This window comes from Dendropsophus ebraccatus, chromosome 6, assembly GCF_027789765.1.
Source record: "Dendropsophus ebraccatus isolate aDenEbr1 chromosome 6, aDenEbr1.pat, whole genome shotgun sequence".
Classification (NCBI taxonomy): domain Eukaryota; kingdom Metazoa; phylum Chordata; class Amphibia; order Anura; family Hylidae; genus Dendropsophus; species Dendropsophus ebraccatus.
Window position 1 is genome coordinate 6,131,517 of NC_091459.1, and position 20,007 is coordinate 6,151,523.

The 20,007-nt window shown below is 42.9% G+C and overlaps 1 protein-coding gene across 3 annotated transcripts in view; it reads left to right on the forward strand.

Moving 5' to 3' along the window:
- Window positions 1–929: 929 nt before the first annotated feature.
- MASP1 (MBL associated serine protease 1) overlaps window positions 930–20,007 on the forward strand; it is a 66,358-nt gene continuing 47,280 nt past the window's right edge. Inside the window, exons 1-3 of one of the 3 annotated variants that reach the window (XM_069974428.1) lie at window positions 930–1,054; window positions 9,502–9,727; window positions 19,832–20,007. The exon at window positions 19,832–20,007 is cut by the window's right edge and continues 2 nt beyond it. In XM_069974428.1, the coding sequence (XP_069830529.1) occupies window positions 1,050–1,054; window positions 9,502–9,727; window positions 19,832–20,007 (407 nt within the window). In that variant the 5' untranslated portion in view covers window positions 930–1,049. The remainder of the gene's footprint in view (window positions 1,055–9,501; window positions 9,728–19,831) is intronic. The other 2 variants (XM_069974430.1, XM_069974429.1) reach the window with 2 other exon arrangements.

A 20,007-nucleotide genomic window follows, 5' to 3' on the forward strand; every position in this document is an offset into this window, starting at 1 on the left:
AGCTGAATTTAGCTGCTATATGCTGATCTGTATTCATCAGCATATAGCAGCGATCGTCGGCATGGGGGGGTTAATCACCCCCGTGCCAACAAGCAGGGATGGCCCGTTTGCGTTAAGTACCAGGGCGCGGTGACGTACATTTACTCCCGATGTTGTTAAGGGGTTAAAGGAGAAGTCCCACCAACTTTGATGCATGGAGGTGGGGTCAGTGTAAAAAAAACAGATTCACTTAACCCTCGTGCCTCATAGTGCGGCCGCCAGGGTCTCGTTCACTGCAGACGGACGTCATCTTCTGCAGGATATCGGGTATGTCACATACCCAGCTCCTGCGGCAGCGTCACAGCCCGGCTGAGCGTTGTCCCCGGTCACTGATTGGCTGAGCGGGCAGTCACTCAGCCAGGGTCGTGGCATTCCAGCTAGCACAGCTACAGGACTCCGCCTGCCTGTAGAGTTCAAAGTTGGTGGGACTTCTCCTTTAAGGCTATGTTTTTTTCATCAGCATTTTCATCCATTTTTACAAAAAAAAAAACAGATGGAAAAACTGATGCATTTGTGTGCATTTGTTTTAATCTGTTTTCCTATTGACTTCCATTATTTAAAAAAAAAATCTGTTCTTTGTAAAATTGGAAGAAAAAAATTAAATAAACGTAGTGTGATCCCAGCTTTACAGGCGTGTAATATGGATAGCTACAAATCATTCCATTTCTTAATGCGGCGTTATACTGTAGTTTGTGGAAGTTGTAATTGTGTTATAATTGTTGCACTTCAGGGAGCAGTTTTGTACAAATAGCTCTTTTTCTTCTTTTTTTGCCTTCCAACTTAAGTACTTATTTTAAAGTCCCGTCAGGCTTCTCTCTCTTTTTTTTCCCTCTAGCTGAGGAACAGTCCCAGACCAGGAGGCGTGACCTGCGTACAGAATAGCAGCACTCACTCCCAGGCACACAACACAGGAGCCGCACAACAAAGCTGGACCCAAGCAGAGCAGCAATTGGGGACCAGGCACACACACATACACAAAGGACAGACAGAAAACAGCTCAGCCTGCCAACATGAGGTTAGTAAGAAAAGCACAAGCCACAAGCTGCACTGGAAACTTGGTGAAGTCATAACTTGGAAATGATTTATGATGAGTGTCTGACTTCACTTCTAAGCATTTGCTATTAAGTAACTGTTCTACATACTCTTAGCACTGGTTCCATATACTGTGTGTAGTGCAGCTAATCCGCCTGGTTAGTTAGCGTGTGTCCTATTATTGCTTCTGTTATACATCTAATCTATTAGGAGAAAGTTAAAAAAAATGGCAATTCTTAAGTTTTATATAAAATTAGTAAATAACATAACAAATCTCACAATAATTTATATATATATATATATATATATATATATCAAAGATTATGATTATGATATATATTTATAGTTATCTTTATTATGTTCTTTATATTTTATTATTTTTTATTTATTATTTTATAAGTAAACACACTGAATATGGACATAGTGTAAAATTCACATTTATTTTGGTATTAATATAAGTAACTGTAGGTAGAGAATATGACAATATGAAGCAGAAGTAAAGTGCATATATAAGGCCCCAGATTGATGGAACAGGCCTCTGTAGCACTATGGGCTGTAATGTTATACTACTTCAGTTAACATAATAAGAATTCAAAAATAATATTATTAGTAAGAATAACAATGATTACAATGTTAGTTAATGTTACTGGCGGCAATCTTTCCTGCTATATCCCATGTGCTTGCGCTATATCCAGTGCCAGGTTTATCCGTATCCAGGCCTATATGGAAGTTTCTATATCATGTGATCACATAACATTTGTTTATTGCCAGTTCTATACAATCTCTATACAATGTTTTGCAGTGTTGCCCATGGAATGAGCAGTTTTTTGGTTACAATTTCCCTACCACTCTTGTCCATATGGCCATTCTATGTATGAGACGTGTATATAGAGGTCTGTGTATGGAGCCAATGCCATATGGGTAGAATGAGCACTTAAATGTCTAAGGTTTCTTAGGAAGTCGAGTTTAAAACTTGGTTTAACTATACTACCCAATATGAAACCTCTTTGAGTCTACAATATTTAGGTTTAAGTTTCCAGTTTGGTGGTTATTGAATATTGGTTGACCATTACATTTTCAACTTTACAAAGTATTAGTCAAAACTCATTTTAAAGACCCCCGGTCCTGAAAGTGTTAATGCTCCATTCTGGACTTATACCTTCAAAATAAGAGGATCAGAACTGAAGACAATGGTTGTGTTAGGTGACGTTCACATTTATTTAATCTGCTGCGGATTTGATGGTGCGGATCTTATGCTGCGGATTTTATGCTGCGGATTTAAGCTATTTAGTTATACTGATCAAATCCACAGTGTGAAGTCTACAGAAGATTAAGTACATGTGAATAGACCTGAAAAGTTCTAATTGTTTATAACATTGGTTCTATTCAAATTCATTTATTCAAATCATGCTCCTGCTTAATTCATATAAACCCACACTATATATACCTACACTAGAAATTATACTAAAACCCAATAGTCTAGAATGAATTCCATTTAGTATATATATATATATATATATATATATATATATATATATATATATATATATATATAAAATTTACTGAGGGGTGGAGTTGACTCCACAAATCACTTTGTAGCCCTAATAGGCTAATGGTCCATAGAAGTGGCAATCTATAGCTTCCATTTTACTATATACTTTATGGATACATTTTTTTATTTAAAAAAAAAAAAAAAAAAAAAGCAACATTTAGCTACTTTTATATCCAATGGTTTCTATGGAGACAAAGTGTAAGTAGACTGGTAGACTTGTTATCATTTCATGTTCTCGGCTTCTCAGATTTGATACTTTGTCTTATTTAGTAGTTTGCAGTTATAAATATTTATCTCGCTCTTTAGCTTTGTTTCACCTCTATAGAGAGCCTGAGGTCGATGACTAATCTGTGCACCTATCCGTCATTGTCAAGCACCTTACTTTTAGTCTAGTAATGGTCTATAGACATCACTGATCAGGAATACAGAGATACAGGAACAAGTCTGTGTTTCTTCACTTCAGCTGATAAACATTTAGTGGGTTTCCATTGATGTTTATGGGTGTTTTTAAACATTGCTTTGGAATAAATGTTGATTGGCTCCTGGGTATAAAACAAGTAACATCTGTAATAGTCTTATACGTCATAGTAGGATACATTCACCTTTTTAATATGCCTGAGTAATGTTAAAGAGCTGAAGGGGAACAATAATGTTTGCCAGTGACTGTCGGTACTACCCAGTAACTATAAAAGAGCCGACGTGACACATCCAAAGTCTCACAAGTGTCGCAACATCTCAGTGGGCCCCTGCCCCCAGGTCACTGCCGCTGCCATTGACTGCTGTTTATTTGTGTTACAGCAAAGTCCTGCAACAGTTACAGCTCAGTAAAACTCAATGGCGAATGTCACATAAAAGTTATAATTCATTCCCACTGGAGTCCGACAAAAGTCATGTGGCTGCGTGGACTTTAATTCAATTAAAGGCGTTGTCCAGCGCTACAAAAACATGGCCACTTTTTCCCCCCTGTCTTGTCTCCAGTTCAGGTGTAGTTTGCAATTAAGCTCCATTTCAATGGAACTGAGCTTGAAACCCCACCCAATCTGGAGACAAGAGAGGGGGAAAGTGGCCATGTTTTTGTAGTGCTGGATAACCCCTTTAAATCACAGCAACTTGAAAACGAAGGACTGTATATAACATTTTAGTGGACGCAGATGTACAGCACTGCACACATCACGACCCGGCTGATGGACTGGCCTCTCCAGTCACTGATTGGCTGAGCGGGCTGTCCATCAGCCGAGACAGGCATTTTCCCCCCGAGTCATAATGTCATCACAACTCGGGGAAAAATGCCGTTTGGTGGGGGTCACAAGGGCGGTCCCGCCGCTTACCGCGGGCAAAGGGAGCAGTAAGTTAGGACTCCTTATTACATTCCCCCCACCCCTGCCAGCTGCCCGTTTTTGAAAATGGGGGTTGGTGCAGGGAGCTGCTACGGGGAGATGGCGGCGGACTACATCCAGCAGACTCTCGCTATTGGTGTGGATTTTTTTCAACATGTTGAAAGACAAGGGTCAGCTGACATTGCGCATGTCAAGTGATTGTAGCCTTTTTACACACCCTATTACACCAAGCTATTATCGACCATAACGGCTGATAATCGGCTAATAATAGGCCCGATTATCGACCATTGCAACCGATAATCACTTCACGTAATAATAGGCAACGAACAGCCGACATGAATGATGTTAGCAGATCCGCTGCCATCACTCCGTATAATAGGAGAGGTGGCAGCAGACCGCCGCTATCTCCTATTGGCTCCCCGGATGATCTAAAGATCGTCCAAGTAGCGTCTCTTGCAGCCCCCGCGCCCCCCCAATACCTACCCACTCACTGTCGGCACCTGTAATAGCGCAGGCAGTGAGCGGGGAACGAGAAGCAAGCGAGCGCTAACCTAACAGGTCTTTGCTCGCTTGCTCCCAGAGATCGCCCCATGTAATAGGACCTGTAGCCATGAGTATCAGAAAACTAAATTGAAGTTGAATAAATAACTTGTTATTCCAGAACTTTCCCCCTCCGGTAGGTAGATACTTTTGTATTGTGTACCGGTGAAGTCTGTTCCATGTTGCCGTATCTCACACCCTGTACTTATACTGACAGGACAGACTGGATACGTGTGAGTGATGTTCTTTTTTTTTTTAATATTAAAAAAAAAAATCAAAAATACACAAAACAAAAAAAGCAGCAAACAAAGAAACACAAGAAGAAAGAGTGTGGAGAAGTCTAATAAAACCAGTGTCACTTGGCTAAGAATGTATAATTTTGCTTTCCGCCGGCTTCTAATTGTCATGTAAGTTTATTCCTCTACATAGAAAAGTGAATCTAAATCACTTGACTTACTCCTCAGTTTTCACTGAATAAACTCATTTGCATAAGAATTCTGTGCGGGAAGATTGACACTCGGGAACAAAATGGAAATCATTCTCGCAAATGTCTTAGAGTTTTAGAAGAAAATCTTTGAAATGCAAAATGCAGCAGTAATCGAATCATTCTCCCGATCTGCTCCTAGTACAAAGGCTACGAGTCGTCTTCACAATCTATAACCCACATATCGTCTGTGCACAATTTATGTTGATTTGCCTAAAGTCAAATGCTAAATGTCCTGTTGTATATTCTGTATTTAAGGAGTAGGAAAAACACAGCTACTTTCTTGCAAAAACAGCGCCACCCCTGTCTCAAGGTGGTGTGTGGTATTACAATGCATATGATATGGATATTCATGAGAAGCAGAGAACTCCGCCCACCAGCTGCTGATTGGCAGTTATCTATCCATGCTGTGTATAGACAGTGACCTATCAATCAGCAGGTCACTGTCTATACAATGCGGCAAGAATCCTATTCTCCTGCATATTAGGAGAACGGCTGAACAGAATGATGTAAGTAATACACTGATCTGTTCAGCATTTCTGTCACTAGTTTATGCTGCCCTCATTTAAGGTGGAATAAATATAGTGACAGATTCCCTTTCAGTGTATTTTCATACAAACCTAAATGTAGGTGTAAATTAGCACATGGCCTACTTAATAACCCTCTTCTCCAAGTCTAATTATTATTATAAGGATAATAAAGTCTCTCTGCACTTCCGCTAATTAACATCTACAGCAGTTATCTTGTATCACATAATGTAAAGCAGTCTGTAAGGTGAGACGTTCCTCCTTAATGCTCAAGCCATAGGCCTACATCTCCCTGCACAGGCCCACCGCACCTTCCACTAACACTTCTACACAGTTCCTGTATGATGATATGTCTCAGACCTTCAATACTTCCTCTCACTCTCATTATGGCACAATGCATTAGTATCACTACATACATCCTCCTCCCCACAGGATAGGGGACAAGTAAGAGATTGAGGGGGTTTGACCTCCGTATCCCCTGGCGATCTCCAGATTGGCCCCCGGCTCCTTTGGCTCTCTCTTCGGCGGCTCCATAGAAAATGAATAGAGCCGCAAATCACATGCTGTACCCACGACTGTATATAATATAAAGGACCTGGGTCCTGATCTGGAGATCACCAGGGGGTACAGAGGTAAGACCCCCCCCCCATGATCTCTTACTTGTCCCCTATCCTGTGAATAAGGGACCAGTTAATTTTAAAGGAAAAGTCCGGCGAAAATTTTTATTAAAGTATTGTATTGCCCCCCCAAAAGTTATACAAATCCCCAATATACACTTTTTACGGAAAATGCTTATAAAGTGCTTTTTTCCCTGCACTTACTACTGCATCAAGGCTTCACTTCCTGGAAAACATGGTGATGTCACTTCCTGGATAACATGGTGATGTCACTTCCTGGATAACATGGTGATGTCACTTCCTGGAAAACATGGTGATGTCACTTCCTGGATAACATGGTGATGTCACTTCCTGGATAACATGGTGATGTCACTTCCTGATTAACATGGTGATGATGGCAGTGGGATGCTCAGTGTCCCTCCAGTGCCCTGTGTTCCTCAGTGTCCTCCTGCCATCATCCTCACCAGCAGCCACAGCCCGCACAGCTCTGGGAGTCGGGTCGTGACATCACCATGTTATCCAGGAAGTGACATCACCAAGTTATCCAGGAAGTGACATCACTATGTTATCCAGGAAGTGACATCACCATTTTTATCCAGGAAGTGACATCACCATGTTATCCAGGAAGTGACATCACCATGTTATCCAGGAAGTAAAGCCTTGATGCAGTAGTAAGTGCAGGGAAAAAAGCCCTTTATAAGCATTTCCTGTAATAAGTGTATATTGGGGATTTGTATAACTTTTGGGGGGCAATACAATACATTAATAAAAATTAATAAAAAAAAGTTTGTTGGACTCCTACTTTAAGTTCAATACAACTTTAAGGACTTTAAGTCCTTATTAGAACTTGGAGCTGAGCGTTTGTCCACACCCCATCATGCAGCATTGGATTAGTGGTGGCTGCTGAAGGTAATTGCAGCCCTAGGGAGTCCTAGAAAACATGGATATGGCCATAGATTCAGCAAAATCAGCTAAAAACATGACTACATTGTACATGGTGCATATATTGCAAGTTGCTTTTATTCGTGGTTCAAAGTGGCAAGTAGACATGATAGAGCCACCGGCCCGCTCTGCTCTCTCAACTTGCCACCAAATTCGCCCTAGTCTTTCTGATTGCCAGGCAGGGAACGCAGAGATTATGTGAGTAGTGGTACAGCTAGGAAGCTGGAAAGATCCCTGTGCCGTCATTGTAATACATGGAGCATGCAGGGGGGATTGAACTTGGGCTCTCAGAAGCCTTTTTGAAGCAGCAAGGCTGGGGGTAGGCTGGAGGTAGGCTAAGGGTAGGCTGGGGGAAGGCTGGGGGTAGGCTAAGGGTAGGCTGGGGGAAGGCTGGGGGTAGGCTGAGGGTAGGTTGGGGGTAGCTGGGGGTAAACTGGGGGTAAGCTGGGGGTAGGCTGGGGGAAAGCTGAGGGTAGGCTGGAGGTAGACTGGGCATAGGCTGGGGATAGGCTGGAGGTAGGCTAAGGGTAGGCTGGGGGAAGGCTAAGGGTAGGCTGGGGGTAGGCTGAGGGTAGGTTGTGGGTAGTCTGAGGGAAGGTTGGGGGTAGGCTGAGGGTAAGCTGGCGGTAGGCTAGGGGTTGGCTGGGGGTAGGCTGAGAGAAAGCTTAGGGTAGGTTGGGTGGCGGGACACGGGAAGTGAGGCGATACTATGAAGAGCGGGCCTGTGTCTCTTACACACCTCCTTGGCACTTTAAACCCCTCTTGCTGAGAACTAAGACAGAATTGAGTAATTTATCGGAATCAATGCATGCAAGATAAACCAGACCGCCACACGGTGACTAATAACCACACGGTGCTGCCAATTGTGGGGCAATCTGGTGGAAGTTTGTTCCAAGCATCTACTACTCTTTCAGTACAGTAATATTTTCTCACGTTGCTTATGATCTTTCCCCCTATAACCTCTCACTATGTCCTCTTGTTCTTGACTTCAAGTGTCATAAGAACCCTATGATACCAATATCCGTCAATAACATCTGCTGCAGAACATCTTTATCAGCCGATCTGTCAATCACCAGATTTCTGGAATGAGAGACAATTTGACAACAAGAGACAATATCTGCCGCCATATACTGTACACACGCACTAAGCCAAGAGTGTGGTCATTTCAATATGGAGACGGAGCTCGTCCTCTACAGAACACAGGACTGGGCATGTTCTCTGGACAGCAGGTGTAAGGGGGGAGTCAGGAGCCCCCATACATGTAAGATAGTCTGACAACGTTCATATATTGTCTATCAGCACCTTTCCTTCAAGGGGTAGTTCACAAAAAATAAAAATTCTTTCAAATCAACTGATGCCAGAAAGTGCCAGAGATTAATTTACTTTAATTAAAACACCTCAAATCTTACAGTACCTATAATCTGCTGTATGCCCTGTAGGAAGTGGTGTATTCTCTCCAGCCTAACACAGGGCTCTCTGCTGCCACCTCTGTCCATGTCAGGAACTGTCCAGAGCAGCAGCAAATCCCCATAGAAAACCCTTTCCTGCTCTGGACAGTTCCTGACATGGACAGAGGTGGCAGCAGAGAGCACTGTGTCAGACTGGAGAGAATACACCACTTCCTGCAGGACATACAGCAGCTGATAAGTACTGGAAGACTGGAGATTTTTTAATCAAAGTAAATTACAAATCTCTGGCACTCTTTGCCACCAGTTGATCTGAAAGAAAAAGATTTTTGGGTGAACAATCAAAGTTTGAAGGAAAAGAGTAAAACATCTGTATCAGACAAACAACCATACAGAGGGCCCGGCCATGCAGACCCCCTGGAATGGTGACCGTCCATTCAGCATAGTCTTCTCCTGACTACAACATATTCATTCCCATTTCCATCCATGATCTCTTGGTGTCTCTTTGTTCTTTCCTGTCAGAATGATATAAGAGAAGCTCCGACCTCCCCTAGTAGCTGAGGAGCAGACGCTGTTTGATGCTTTGTGTCCTGTGACTTCTTTTGATGTATTAGGGAATTACTTTACATAAGTTTCAGACTCCATGAGTATCTCCATAGAACAGAGATTACTTGTCTACAATTAAAGGGGTAATTCACCCCCACCCCCCCCCCCCCCCCAAAAAAAACTTACAAATCAACTGGTACTAGAGATTTGTAATGTACTTTATAAAAAAAATATTATTTTTTAAAATGTCAAGTCTTCCAGTACTTATCAGCTGCTGTATGTCCTGCAGAAAGTGGTGGATTCTTTTCATGGAAGTAACTTACAAATCTCTGGCACTTTCTGGTACCAGTTGATTTTTTATAGCCTAACCCTTTTAATATTACATGTATAAAGTGGTTGTTTTTTGCTCCATCTTGTGGCATAAAAGATCCAGAGTGTTTAGTATGTGTTGTATATAATGCTGTATGGTTCTTTTCTAGGTTATCTCTCCTGATCGCTCCCTTTCTATGGTTGATATGTGATGGAAATGTCGTTGTGCTCAGGGAGATGTACGGCGAGATCAGAACACCCAACTTTCCCGACTCTTATCCCAGTGAGATGGAGGTGACCTGGAACATCACGGTACCTGAGGGATTCCGCATCAAGCTCTACTTCATTCACTTTGATCTGGAGCCCTCGTACCTATGCGAGTATGACTACGCCAAGGTAAAAGCTATAGATCATACCACAGGATCAAACATTTACATGGTTACTGGTGGTGTTACATGGTTACTGGTGGTGTTACATGGTTACTGGTGGTGTTACATGGTTACTAATGGTGTTAGATGGTTACTGGTGGTGTTATATGGTTACTGGTGGTGTTACATGGTTACTAATGGTGTTATATGGTTACTGGTGGTGTTACATGGTTACTGGTGGTGTTATATGGTTACTGGTGGTGTTAGATGGTTACTGGTGGTGTTAGATGGTTACTGATGGTGTTACATGGTTACTGGTGGTGTTAGATGGTTACTGATGGTGTTACATGGTTACTGGTGGTGTTAGATGGTTACTGATGGTATTATATGGTTACTGGTGGTGTTACATGGTTACTGGTGGTGATACATGGTTACTGGTGGTGTTAGATGGTTACTGGTGGTGTTAAATGGTTACTGGTGGTGTTACATGGTTACTGGTGGTGTTACATGGTTACTGGTGGTGTTACATGGTTACTGGTGGTGTTAGATGGATACTGGTGGTGTTACATGGTTACTGGTGGTGTTACATGGTTACTGGTGGTGTTAGATGGTAACCGGTGGTGTTACATGGTTACTGGTGGTGTTACATGGTTACTGGTGGTGCTACATGGTTACTGGTGGTGTTAGATGGTAACCGGTGGTGTTACATGGTTACTGGTGGTGTTAGATGGTTACTAGTGATGTTAGATGGTTACTGGTGGTGTTACATGGTTACTGGTGGTGTTACATGGTTACTGGTGGTGTTATATGGTTACTGGTGGTGTTAGATGGTTACTGATGGTGTTACATGGTTACTGATGGTGTTACATGGTTACTGATGGTGTTATATGGTTACTGGTGGTGTTACATAGTTACTGGTGGTGATACATGGTTACTGGTGGTGTTACATGGTTACTGGTGGTGTTACATGGTTACTGGTGGTGTTAGATGGTTACTGGTGGTGTTACATCGTTACTGGTGGTGTTACATGGTTACTGGTGGTGTTAGATGGTTACTGGTGGTGTTACATGGTTACTGGTGGTGTTAGATGGTTACTGGTGGTGTTACATGGTTACTGGTGGTGCTACATGGTTACTGGTGGTGTTAGATGGTAACTGGTGGTGTTACATGGTTACTGATGGTGTTACATGGTTACTGGTGGTGTTAGGTGGTTACTGGTGGTGTTAGGTGGTTACTGGTGGTGTTAGATGGTTACTGGTGGTGTTAGATGGTTACTGGTGGTGTTACATGGTTACTGGTGGTGTTACATGGTTACTAGTGGTGTTACATGGTTACTGGTGGTGTTACATGGTTACTGGTGGTGTTAGATGGTTACTAGTGCTGTTAGATGGTTACTGGTGGTATTACATGGTTACTGGTGGTGTTACATGGTTACTGGTGGTGTTAGATGGTTACTAGTGGTGTTAGATGGTTACTGGTGGTGTTACATGGTTACTGGTGGTGTTAGATGGTTACTGGTGGTGTTAGATGGTTACTAGTGGTGTTATATGGTTACTGGTGGTGTTACATGGTTACTGGTGGTGTTAGATGGTTACTGGTGGTGTTAGATGGTTACTGGTGGTGTTAGATGGTTACTGGTGGTGTTAGATGGTTACTGGTGGTGTTACATGGTTACTAGTGGTGCTACATGGTTACTGGTGGTGTTACATGGTTACTAGTGGTGCTACATGGTTACTGGTGGTGTTAGATGGTTACTGGTGGTGATACATGGTTACTGGTGGTGTTATATGGTTACTGGTGGTGTTATATGGTTACTGGTGGTGTTAGATGGTTACTGATGGTGTTAGATGGTTACTGGTGGTGTTACATGGTTACTGGTGGTGATACATGGTTACTGGTGGTGTTAGATGGTTACTGGTGGTGTTACATGGTTACTGGTGGTGATACATGGTTACTGGTGGTGTTAGATGGTTACTGGTGGTGTTACATGGTTACTGGTGGTGTTAGATGGTTACTGGTGGTGTTACATGGTTACTGGTGGTGTTAGATGGTAACTGGTGGTGTTACATGGTTACTGGTGGTGTTAGATGATTACTAGTGGTGTTAGATGGTTACTGGTGGTGTTAGATGGTTACTGGTGGTGTTACATGGTTACTGGTGGTGTTACATGGTTACTGGTGGTGCTACATGGTTACTGGTGGTGTTAGATGGTTACTGGTGGTGTTACATGGTTACTGGTGGTGTTAGATGGTTACTGGTGGTGCTACATGGTTACTGGTGGTGTTACATGGTTACTGGTGGTGTTAGATGGTTACTAGTGCTGTTAGATGGTTACTGGTGGTGTTACATGGTTACTGGTGGTGTTAGATGGTTACTAGTGGTGTTAGATGGTTACTGGTGGTGTTACATGGTTACTGGTGGTGTTAGATGGTTACTGGTGGTGTTAGATGGTTACTAGTGGTGTTATATGGTTACTGGTGGTGTTACATGGTTACTGATGGTGTTAGATGGTTACTGATGGTGTTACATGGTTACTGGTGGTGTTAGATGGTTACTGATGGTGTTACATGGTTACTGGTGGTGTTAGATGGTTACTGGTGGTATAAGATGGTTACTAGTGGTGTTACATGGTTACTGGGGGTGTTAGATGGTTACTGGTGGTGTTACATGATTAGTAGTGGTGTTACATGGTTACTGGTGGTGTTAGATGGTTACTGGTGGTGTTACATGGTTACTGGTGGTGTTACATGGTTACTGATGGTGTTAGATGGTTACTTATGGTGTTACATGGTTACTGGTGGTGTTAGATGGTTACTGGTGGTGTTAGATGGTTACTAGTGGTGTTAGATGGTTACTGGTGGTGTTAGAGGTTACTGGTGGTGTTACATGGTTACTGGTGGTGTTAGGTGGTTACTGGTGGTGTTAGGTGGTTATAGGTGGTATTACATGGTTACTGGTGGTGTTACATGGTTACTGGTGGTGTTAGGTGGTTACTGGTGGTGTTAGGTGGTTACTGGTGGTGTTAGATGGTTACTGGTGGTGTTAGGTGGTTATAGGTGGTGTTAGGTGGTTATAGGTGGTGTTACATGGTTACTGGTGGTGTTACATGGTTACTGGTGGTGTTAGGTGGTTACTGGTGGTGTTAGATGGTTACTGGTGGTGTTAGGTGGTTACTGGTGGTGTTAGATGGTTACTGGTGGTGTTAGGTGGTTATAGGTGGTATTACATGGTTACTGGTGTTGTTAGATGGTTACTGGTGGTGTTAGGTGGTTATAGGTGGTATTACATGGTTACTGGTGGTGTTACATGCTTACTGGTGGTGTTACATGGTCTAATTATTATGGACACAACCAGGAATCTCTGCCTACATAGAAAGTGTATAGAGGATTTTTATCTGAAATAAAGTTCATTCCAAAGTATTCCGAGCAGACAAGTGTCCTCTGCCCTCGGATAAACACAGCGGCCTCTGGATAAGCTAATATTTGCCGTTTCCTGGCCTATCTCAGCGCTGCGGCTGATGGATGAGCACACACAGATTGTTACTAATTAAATGTTTTTTCTTGGCCCCGATAATGATGTAAACATGTGGACATGATTGACAGCCAAAGCATTCCTCCTGGGGGAGATTCAACTTAAGTGCAAATTAAGGATTATGTAGAAGATGGAAGGTTGGGGAAGGGTAATACTCACACCCAGTTCTCCCACAGCTGCAGTGCGCTCTTCAGTCTAATGGAAAGATATATATGTATATATAATTCTAATTAAATATATATTTTATTTAATTAATTTTTATTTTATTTATTTATTTATTACTAATAATAAATAAATAAATACATAAATAATAATAATAAATAAATTAAATAATTAAAATTAAATAAATAAAATAAATAATAAATAACTAATAATGTATTAGTTATTTAATATTTATTTAATTTAAATAATTTATTATTGTTATTTATTTATTTTATTTTATTTTATTTTTATTTTTTTAAGGGTAAATCATCACATCCCCAGCTATTGTTTTTCTTTTATTTTTTTTCTTTTTTTCAGTGTTCCATCTCTTTGTCATATCTGTTAGTTTTGCTCACTGGAGCCAGGGACTTTGTGAACTGTTCCCTGCTGATCTGTCACAATAGTCAGCACCGGGGTCCGCCTGAATGCCATCTCCCTTTGTTTCTTTTCTTCTTCCCTCTATAACCTCACAGCTTGCATAACCCTTGTCCTTAAAACATGAGTTTGGATTCGAGTAGATGAAGTGGAGCTGTATCATTTATATGTGGACAGGATTCCCAGCTCATATTAGCCCGCTTCCTTTTTCGCTTCTGTCTCTTTGTCTGTCCCCTAGTGAGTGAATTGTCCGTCCCCTTTGTTAGATTGATAGATAGTATGGTTAGTTACCTTCTGTAGCTGATCTGTGTGCACTCCTCAGGAATGTCCTTTATTCTAAGCCAGCTCCCCTTCACTTGTATGTAAAGTATGCTTTGAACCCACAGTTAAAGGGGTACTCCGGCGAAATCTTTTTCTTTTCAAATCAACTGGTTTTAGAGAATTATATAGATTAATAATTTACTTCTATTTAAAAAAAATTCCAGTCCTTCAGTACTTATCAGCTGCTATATGTCCTGCAGGAAGTGGTGTATTCTTTCCAGTCTGACACAGTGCTCTCTGCTGCCACCTCTGTCCATGTCAGGAACTGTCCAGAACAGGAGAGGTTTTCTATGGGGATTTACTGCTGCTCTGGACAGTTCCTGACATGGACAGAGGGGGCAGCAGAGAGCACTGTGTCAGACTGGAGAGAATACACTACTTCCTGTAAGATATACAGCAGCTGATAAGTACTGGAAGACTTTAAATTTTTTAAAAGAAGTAAATTATACATCTATATAACTTTCTGAAACCAGTTGATTTGAAAGAAAAAAAAAATAGCTGGGGTACCCCTTTAACCTACACTTTAACCCCTAGACGACCCTGGACATACCGGTATGTCCTCAGCTATAAAGCACGCTCCGGAGCGGAGCGCGCTTCATAGCAGGTGGAGGCTAGCTGCAATCAGCGGCCGGCACCTCACCGTTAATGACACGCTGCAGCGACCGCACTGCAGCGTGACATTGCCTGTGATCGCGGCACGGCCGCAGCGTTTAAGTGTAAGTGACAGGGGGAGTCCCCTCTCACTTACTGATCAGGACCCCCGCAGTGTGACTACGGGGGTCCCGATCGGTAAAACGGACTGCCGGAGGTCTCCTACCTTCCTCTGTGCGGTCTGACCGGCGCTCTGGTCACTGAGCCTGCACAGTCACGCTCAATGAGCAGAGCGCCGATAACACTGATCAATGCTAAGCCTATGGCATAGCAATGAACAGTGTAGAAAATGAAAGTTATGTATGTACAAGTCCCCCAAAGGGACTTAAACTGTATAAAAAAAAGTTAAAAACACTAACACACTACCCCAAAACCCCTCCCCCAATAAAAGTCTAAATCACCCCCATTTCCCATTATATAAATAAAACATATAAAAATAAATAAATAAATAAATAAACATATAATATACCGTAGCGTGCGTAATTGTCCGATCTATTAAAATATAACAAGTGTCATTGCGAACGGTGAACGGCGTACACAAAAAGAGGGAAAAAAGTGCGCGGATTACTGATTTTATGTTACATTATATATTTTAAAAAATTATAAAAATGATCAAAATGTCCAATCTTCACAAATATGGTATTAATAAAAACTAGAGATCATGGCGGAAAAAATTACATCTCATACATCCCCGTAGGTGAAAAAGTAAAACCGTTATAAGCGTCACAATAGGCCCATTTTATTAATATTTAATTGCCAAAAAAAAATGATTTAATTAAAAATATATATAACATTAGAGAATCTGTGTAAACCTGCATATGGTTGTGTTCGGGCTGACCTATAGAATAATAGTATCATGTCGCTGTTACCATATAGTGCATTACGTAGACACAGGAACCCCCCAAACGTTACCATATTGCATTCTTTTTTACGATTTCACCAATTTATATCTTCATAAATAATATATTTGGGATTCCATCATACATGTTATGGTAAAATGAAAGACGCCATTACACAGTACAACTATTCCTGTAACAAACAAGCCAAGGACCAACTGTACTTTCTTTTTACCATACATTATACCGCCAAAAAGGGGTTTTATTTTTACACCATTCATTAGTTGACATGGTATCTGTATTCCTCAGGTTGGTACAATCACAGCGACAACCAAATTGTATCATTTTATTTAAAACTGAAAACAGTCTTTGTGTATAAAGTGGGCGTGAGTCCCAACTAGGGATGGTCCGAACCTGCCGAGGTTTGGGTTCGTATGAACCCGAACTCTCGGCAATGAATCCCGCTGTCTGCCCCCTCCGTGGAGAGGGTGGATACAGCGGTAGGACCGCCTGGAAAACTGGGATACAGCCATAGCCATAGGCTGTATCCCAGTTTTTCAGGCGGTCCTAGCGCTGTATCCGCCCGCTCCACGGAGCGGGCAGACAGCGGGAATCTGATGCCGAGAGTTCGGGTTCGTACGAACCCGAACCTCGGCAGGTTCGGACCATCCTTAGTCCCAAGCTTTGCCCATACATCCTTAGCAGCCTCATGATAAAAGTGTTAAAGGGGTATTCCACTCAAACATAACTTTTGATATGTTGCTGCCCATGGTGAGACTTACAATTCCTTCCATACTTGTTTTTTTCTATTCAGTCTCCTTCCCTGAGTTTTTAGCTGCTGCTTTCTGTTGAAGACACAAAAATCTGTGTGTGAGCTTTTCTCTCTGTCACCCCTTCCCCCCCCCCCCCCTTCTGAGACAGATGATGTTAACAAGTTTTGGCAGGCTGTATCTGCAATATTGTAGCTTTTTGTAATGCTGAGAGGGTTAATCACAGTGAGTTCATCCACAACTTGACCTCAGAATAACCCTCCCAACATTACCAAAAAGCTACAATGTTGCAGATACAGCCAGTCAGGGACTTCTTTACATCAGCTGTCTCAAGAGGGAGTGGGGGGGGGGGGGGGGAGACAGAGAAAAAATCTCACACACAGATTTTTTTGTGTCTTCAGCAGAAAGCAGCAGCTGAGAACTGGGGGAAGGAGACTAAATAGATAATAACAAATATGGAAGAAATTGTTAGTCTCACCATGGGCAGCAACATATGAAAAGTTATGTCTGAGTGGAATACCCCTTCAAGTGATATTGTCCACTAGACTCCTAAAAATGAAATCATAACTTTAAGTTTAAGATTTTTACCCCTTAACTTTCATTTTTTAGAAGTAAATAAAAAACAAACACCTATACTTACCTGCCTCGCAGTCCACCAGCCTCTTTCCTTCATCCACTATCTACAAGCACTTGTCACTTCAGCACCGGAGTGATGGAAAAGAGAGTTGCTTCTTGTGACCACAGGCGTATCGCTGGCCGCAGCCACAACAGTGACCGTATGAGCAGGGGCGGTCTTGCATTTCTGAGGCCCCAAGCGAAGTTATGTCTGGGCCCCCCCCTCGACACGCACTCCACAACAATAGACCGCTGTGTGCTGCCCCCAGTAGTAGTATATACCCCTTGTGCGCAGCCGCCAATAGTATATACCCCTGGTGTGCTTCCCCTCAGTAGTATATACCCCCTGTGTGCTTCCCCCAGTAGTGTATAGACGCCTGTGTGTTCCCCTAGTTATATATAGCCCCCCGTGTGCTCCCCCAAAAGTATATAGACCCCCTGTGTGCTGCCCCCAGTTGCATATACCCCCTGTGTGCTCCCCCACTAGTATATAGACCCCCTGTGTGCTCCCCCACTTGTAAATAGCTCCCCTGTGTGCTCCCTCAGTGGTATATAGCCCCTCTGTGTGCTCCCCCACTTGGATATAGACCTCCTGTGTGATCCCCCACTTGGATATAGACCCCTGTGTGCTCCTCCAGTAGTATATAAACCCCCTGTGTGGTTCCCCAGTAGTATATAGACCCCCTGTGTGCTCCACCAGTATTATATAGATCCTTGTGTGCTCCCTCAGTAGTATATAGACCCCCTGTGTGCTCCTCCAGTAGTATACAGACCCCCCTGTGTGCTGCCCCAGTAGTATAGAGACCCCTGTGTGTCCCCCAGTTATATATAGACCCCCTGTGTGCTGCCTCAGCAGTATATAGATCCCCTGTGTGCCCCTCCAGTAGTATATAGACTCCTGTGTGTTCCCCCAGTAGTATATAGACTGCCTGTGTGCCCCACCAGTAGTATATAGACCCCTGTGTGTTCCCCCAGTAGTATATAGACCCCCTGTGTGCTATTCCAGTAGTATATAGACCCCCTGTGTGCTCCCCCAGTAGTTTATAGCCCCCCGTGTGCTCCCCCACTTGGATATAGACCTCCTGTGTGCTCCCCCAGTTGTATATAGACCCCATTCTGCTGCCCCAAGTAGTATATAGACCCCCTGTGTGCTGACCCAAGTAGTATATAGACCCCTCTGTGAAGCCCCAGTAGTCTATAGCCTCCCTGTGTGCTCCCCCAGTTATATATAGCCCCCCTGTGTCTTCCCTGTTATATAGCCCCACTGTGTGCTCCCCCCATTTATATAGACCCCCGCTGTGCGCTCCCCCAGTTACACAGGCCCCTGTGTGCTCCCCCTCCCATATAGTATATAACACAATAAAACAAACACTTATACTCACCTGGGTCCGGGCGTCTCCTCTTCTCTTCACTCTTGTGGCAGCAGGAAGGGTTTTCCCTGCGGTCACAAGAGGCCGCACTCCCCTTGTCTTGGCGCCGATGCTCCAGTGATGTCACTGGAGCACCGACACCACAAGGACAGAGCGGCCACTTGTGACCGCAGGGAAAACACTTCCTGCGGCCACAAGAGTGACAGACAGGAAGGGAGCCAATGGCTCCCGCCCTGTCAGTGCTGCTGCTGCATGTAGCTGTGAGCGCTCATTACGAGTGCTCATAGTTACAGTTCAGATCACAGCAGCGAGCGGGGCAGCGGACCTGTCCAGCGGTCTTAAGCTCAAGAGAAGAGCGGGGCGTCGAGGTGCTTGGTGTCAAAGACCACTAGTGCGTAAGAGCAGGGAGCCTATGACTCTTCGCTTTGTCAGTCGGAGCACGCTGTCTGGTTTCCACATAGAGGTACATTGGCTTTCTATGCAACTGGCCCCGGCCTGAGCGATAAAGACGTTAGATTGTGATTCCGACTGGGAAGAGGGACCAGTTTGATAACAACGTCCAGACAGCACTGCGGAATATGTTGGTGCTATAGAAGCAACAGGAAGTGAAATTCATCATGAATTATTCCGGATGTACAGTGACTGTATGTATATACCGGCCTTCCCACAGGATATTAATGAGGGTATTAGTCAGTGTCTTCAGCCGTCGCACTGATCTGTACCGGGACTTCATTAGGAGTTGGAGGGTTTATCGCCGAGTGTTTACAGCAAGTGACAATGACCTCCAGGTTAACGTCCGACTAAGAATAGACCAGAAGGAACCAGCGTCTGTGTGACTACTCTATATTCATTTATCTCTCTACTAATAATAAGACGCAAGAAAACCCTCAGAATGGAGAAATCTTTTATTCTTCTTTTATTTATTAACTGGATATTTTTTTTAAGAAATAGGAATTTTTTTTTTTTTTTTTTTTTTTTTTTTACAAATGGTTATGAAGCAAAAAGAAAGAACCATACTAGTACGTTCAATAGATTCCCAAACTTAGCTTCTACATCTGATGCAATGTAAGAATTCACTACCACAAAGGACATAGGAAAAAACATTACAATAAGGCACTCATGTTTCCAAATAGATTTTAGGCAGATGATAAATTGGGCGCAAGTTGGGGATTATGGGAACTTTTGGGTAAATAATCAAAACAGGCAGATTAAATAAATTTTGCATCTAAAAAATATTCACCTGTCGCGTCCTGGGTCATAAATAGAACTTAGACCGAATATGGGCAAAATCCAATTATTCACCTAAAATTAGGTTCAAAGCCCTCGAGAAATTCCCCCAGGTTGTTAGTTTTTTTTTCACATCGGTGCCCGTCTATGTTACCTGTTATAGATATACAGTAGTTTGGATGAATAATAAGACATGAGATGGTTTATGCTTTATGGTTTATGGTTTTTATTTCAGGTGGAGACTGATGAGCAGATATTGTCGGTTTTCTGTGGACGTGAAAGTACAGATACGGAGCAGGCGCCAGGGAAGCAAGTGACCGTGTCACCCGGAAACTTCCTCAGCCTGACCTTCAGGTCAGACTTCTCCAATGAAGAACGTTACACTGGATTTGATGCTCACTATAGTGCAGT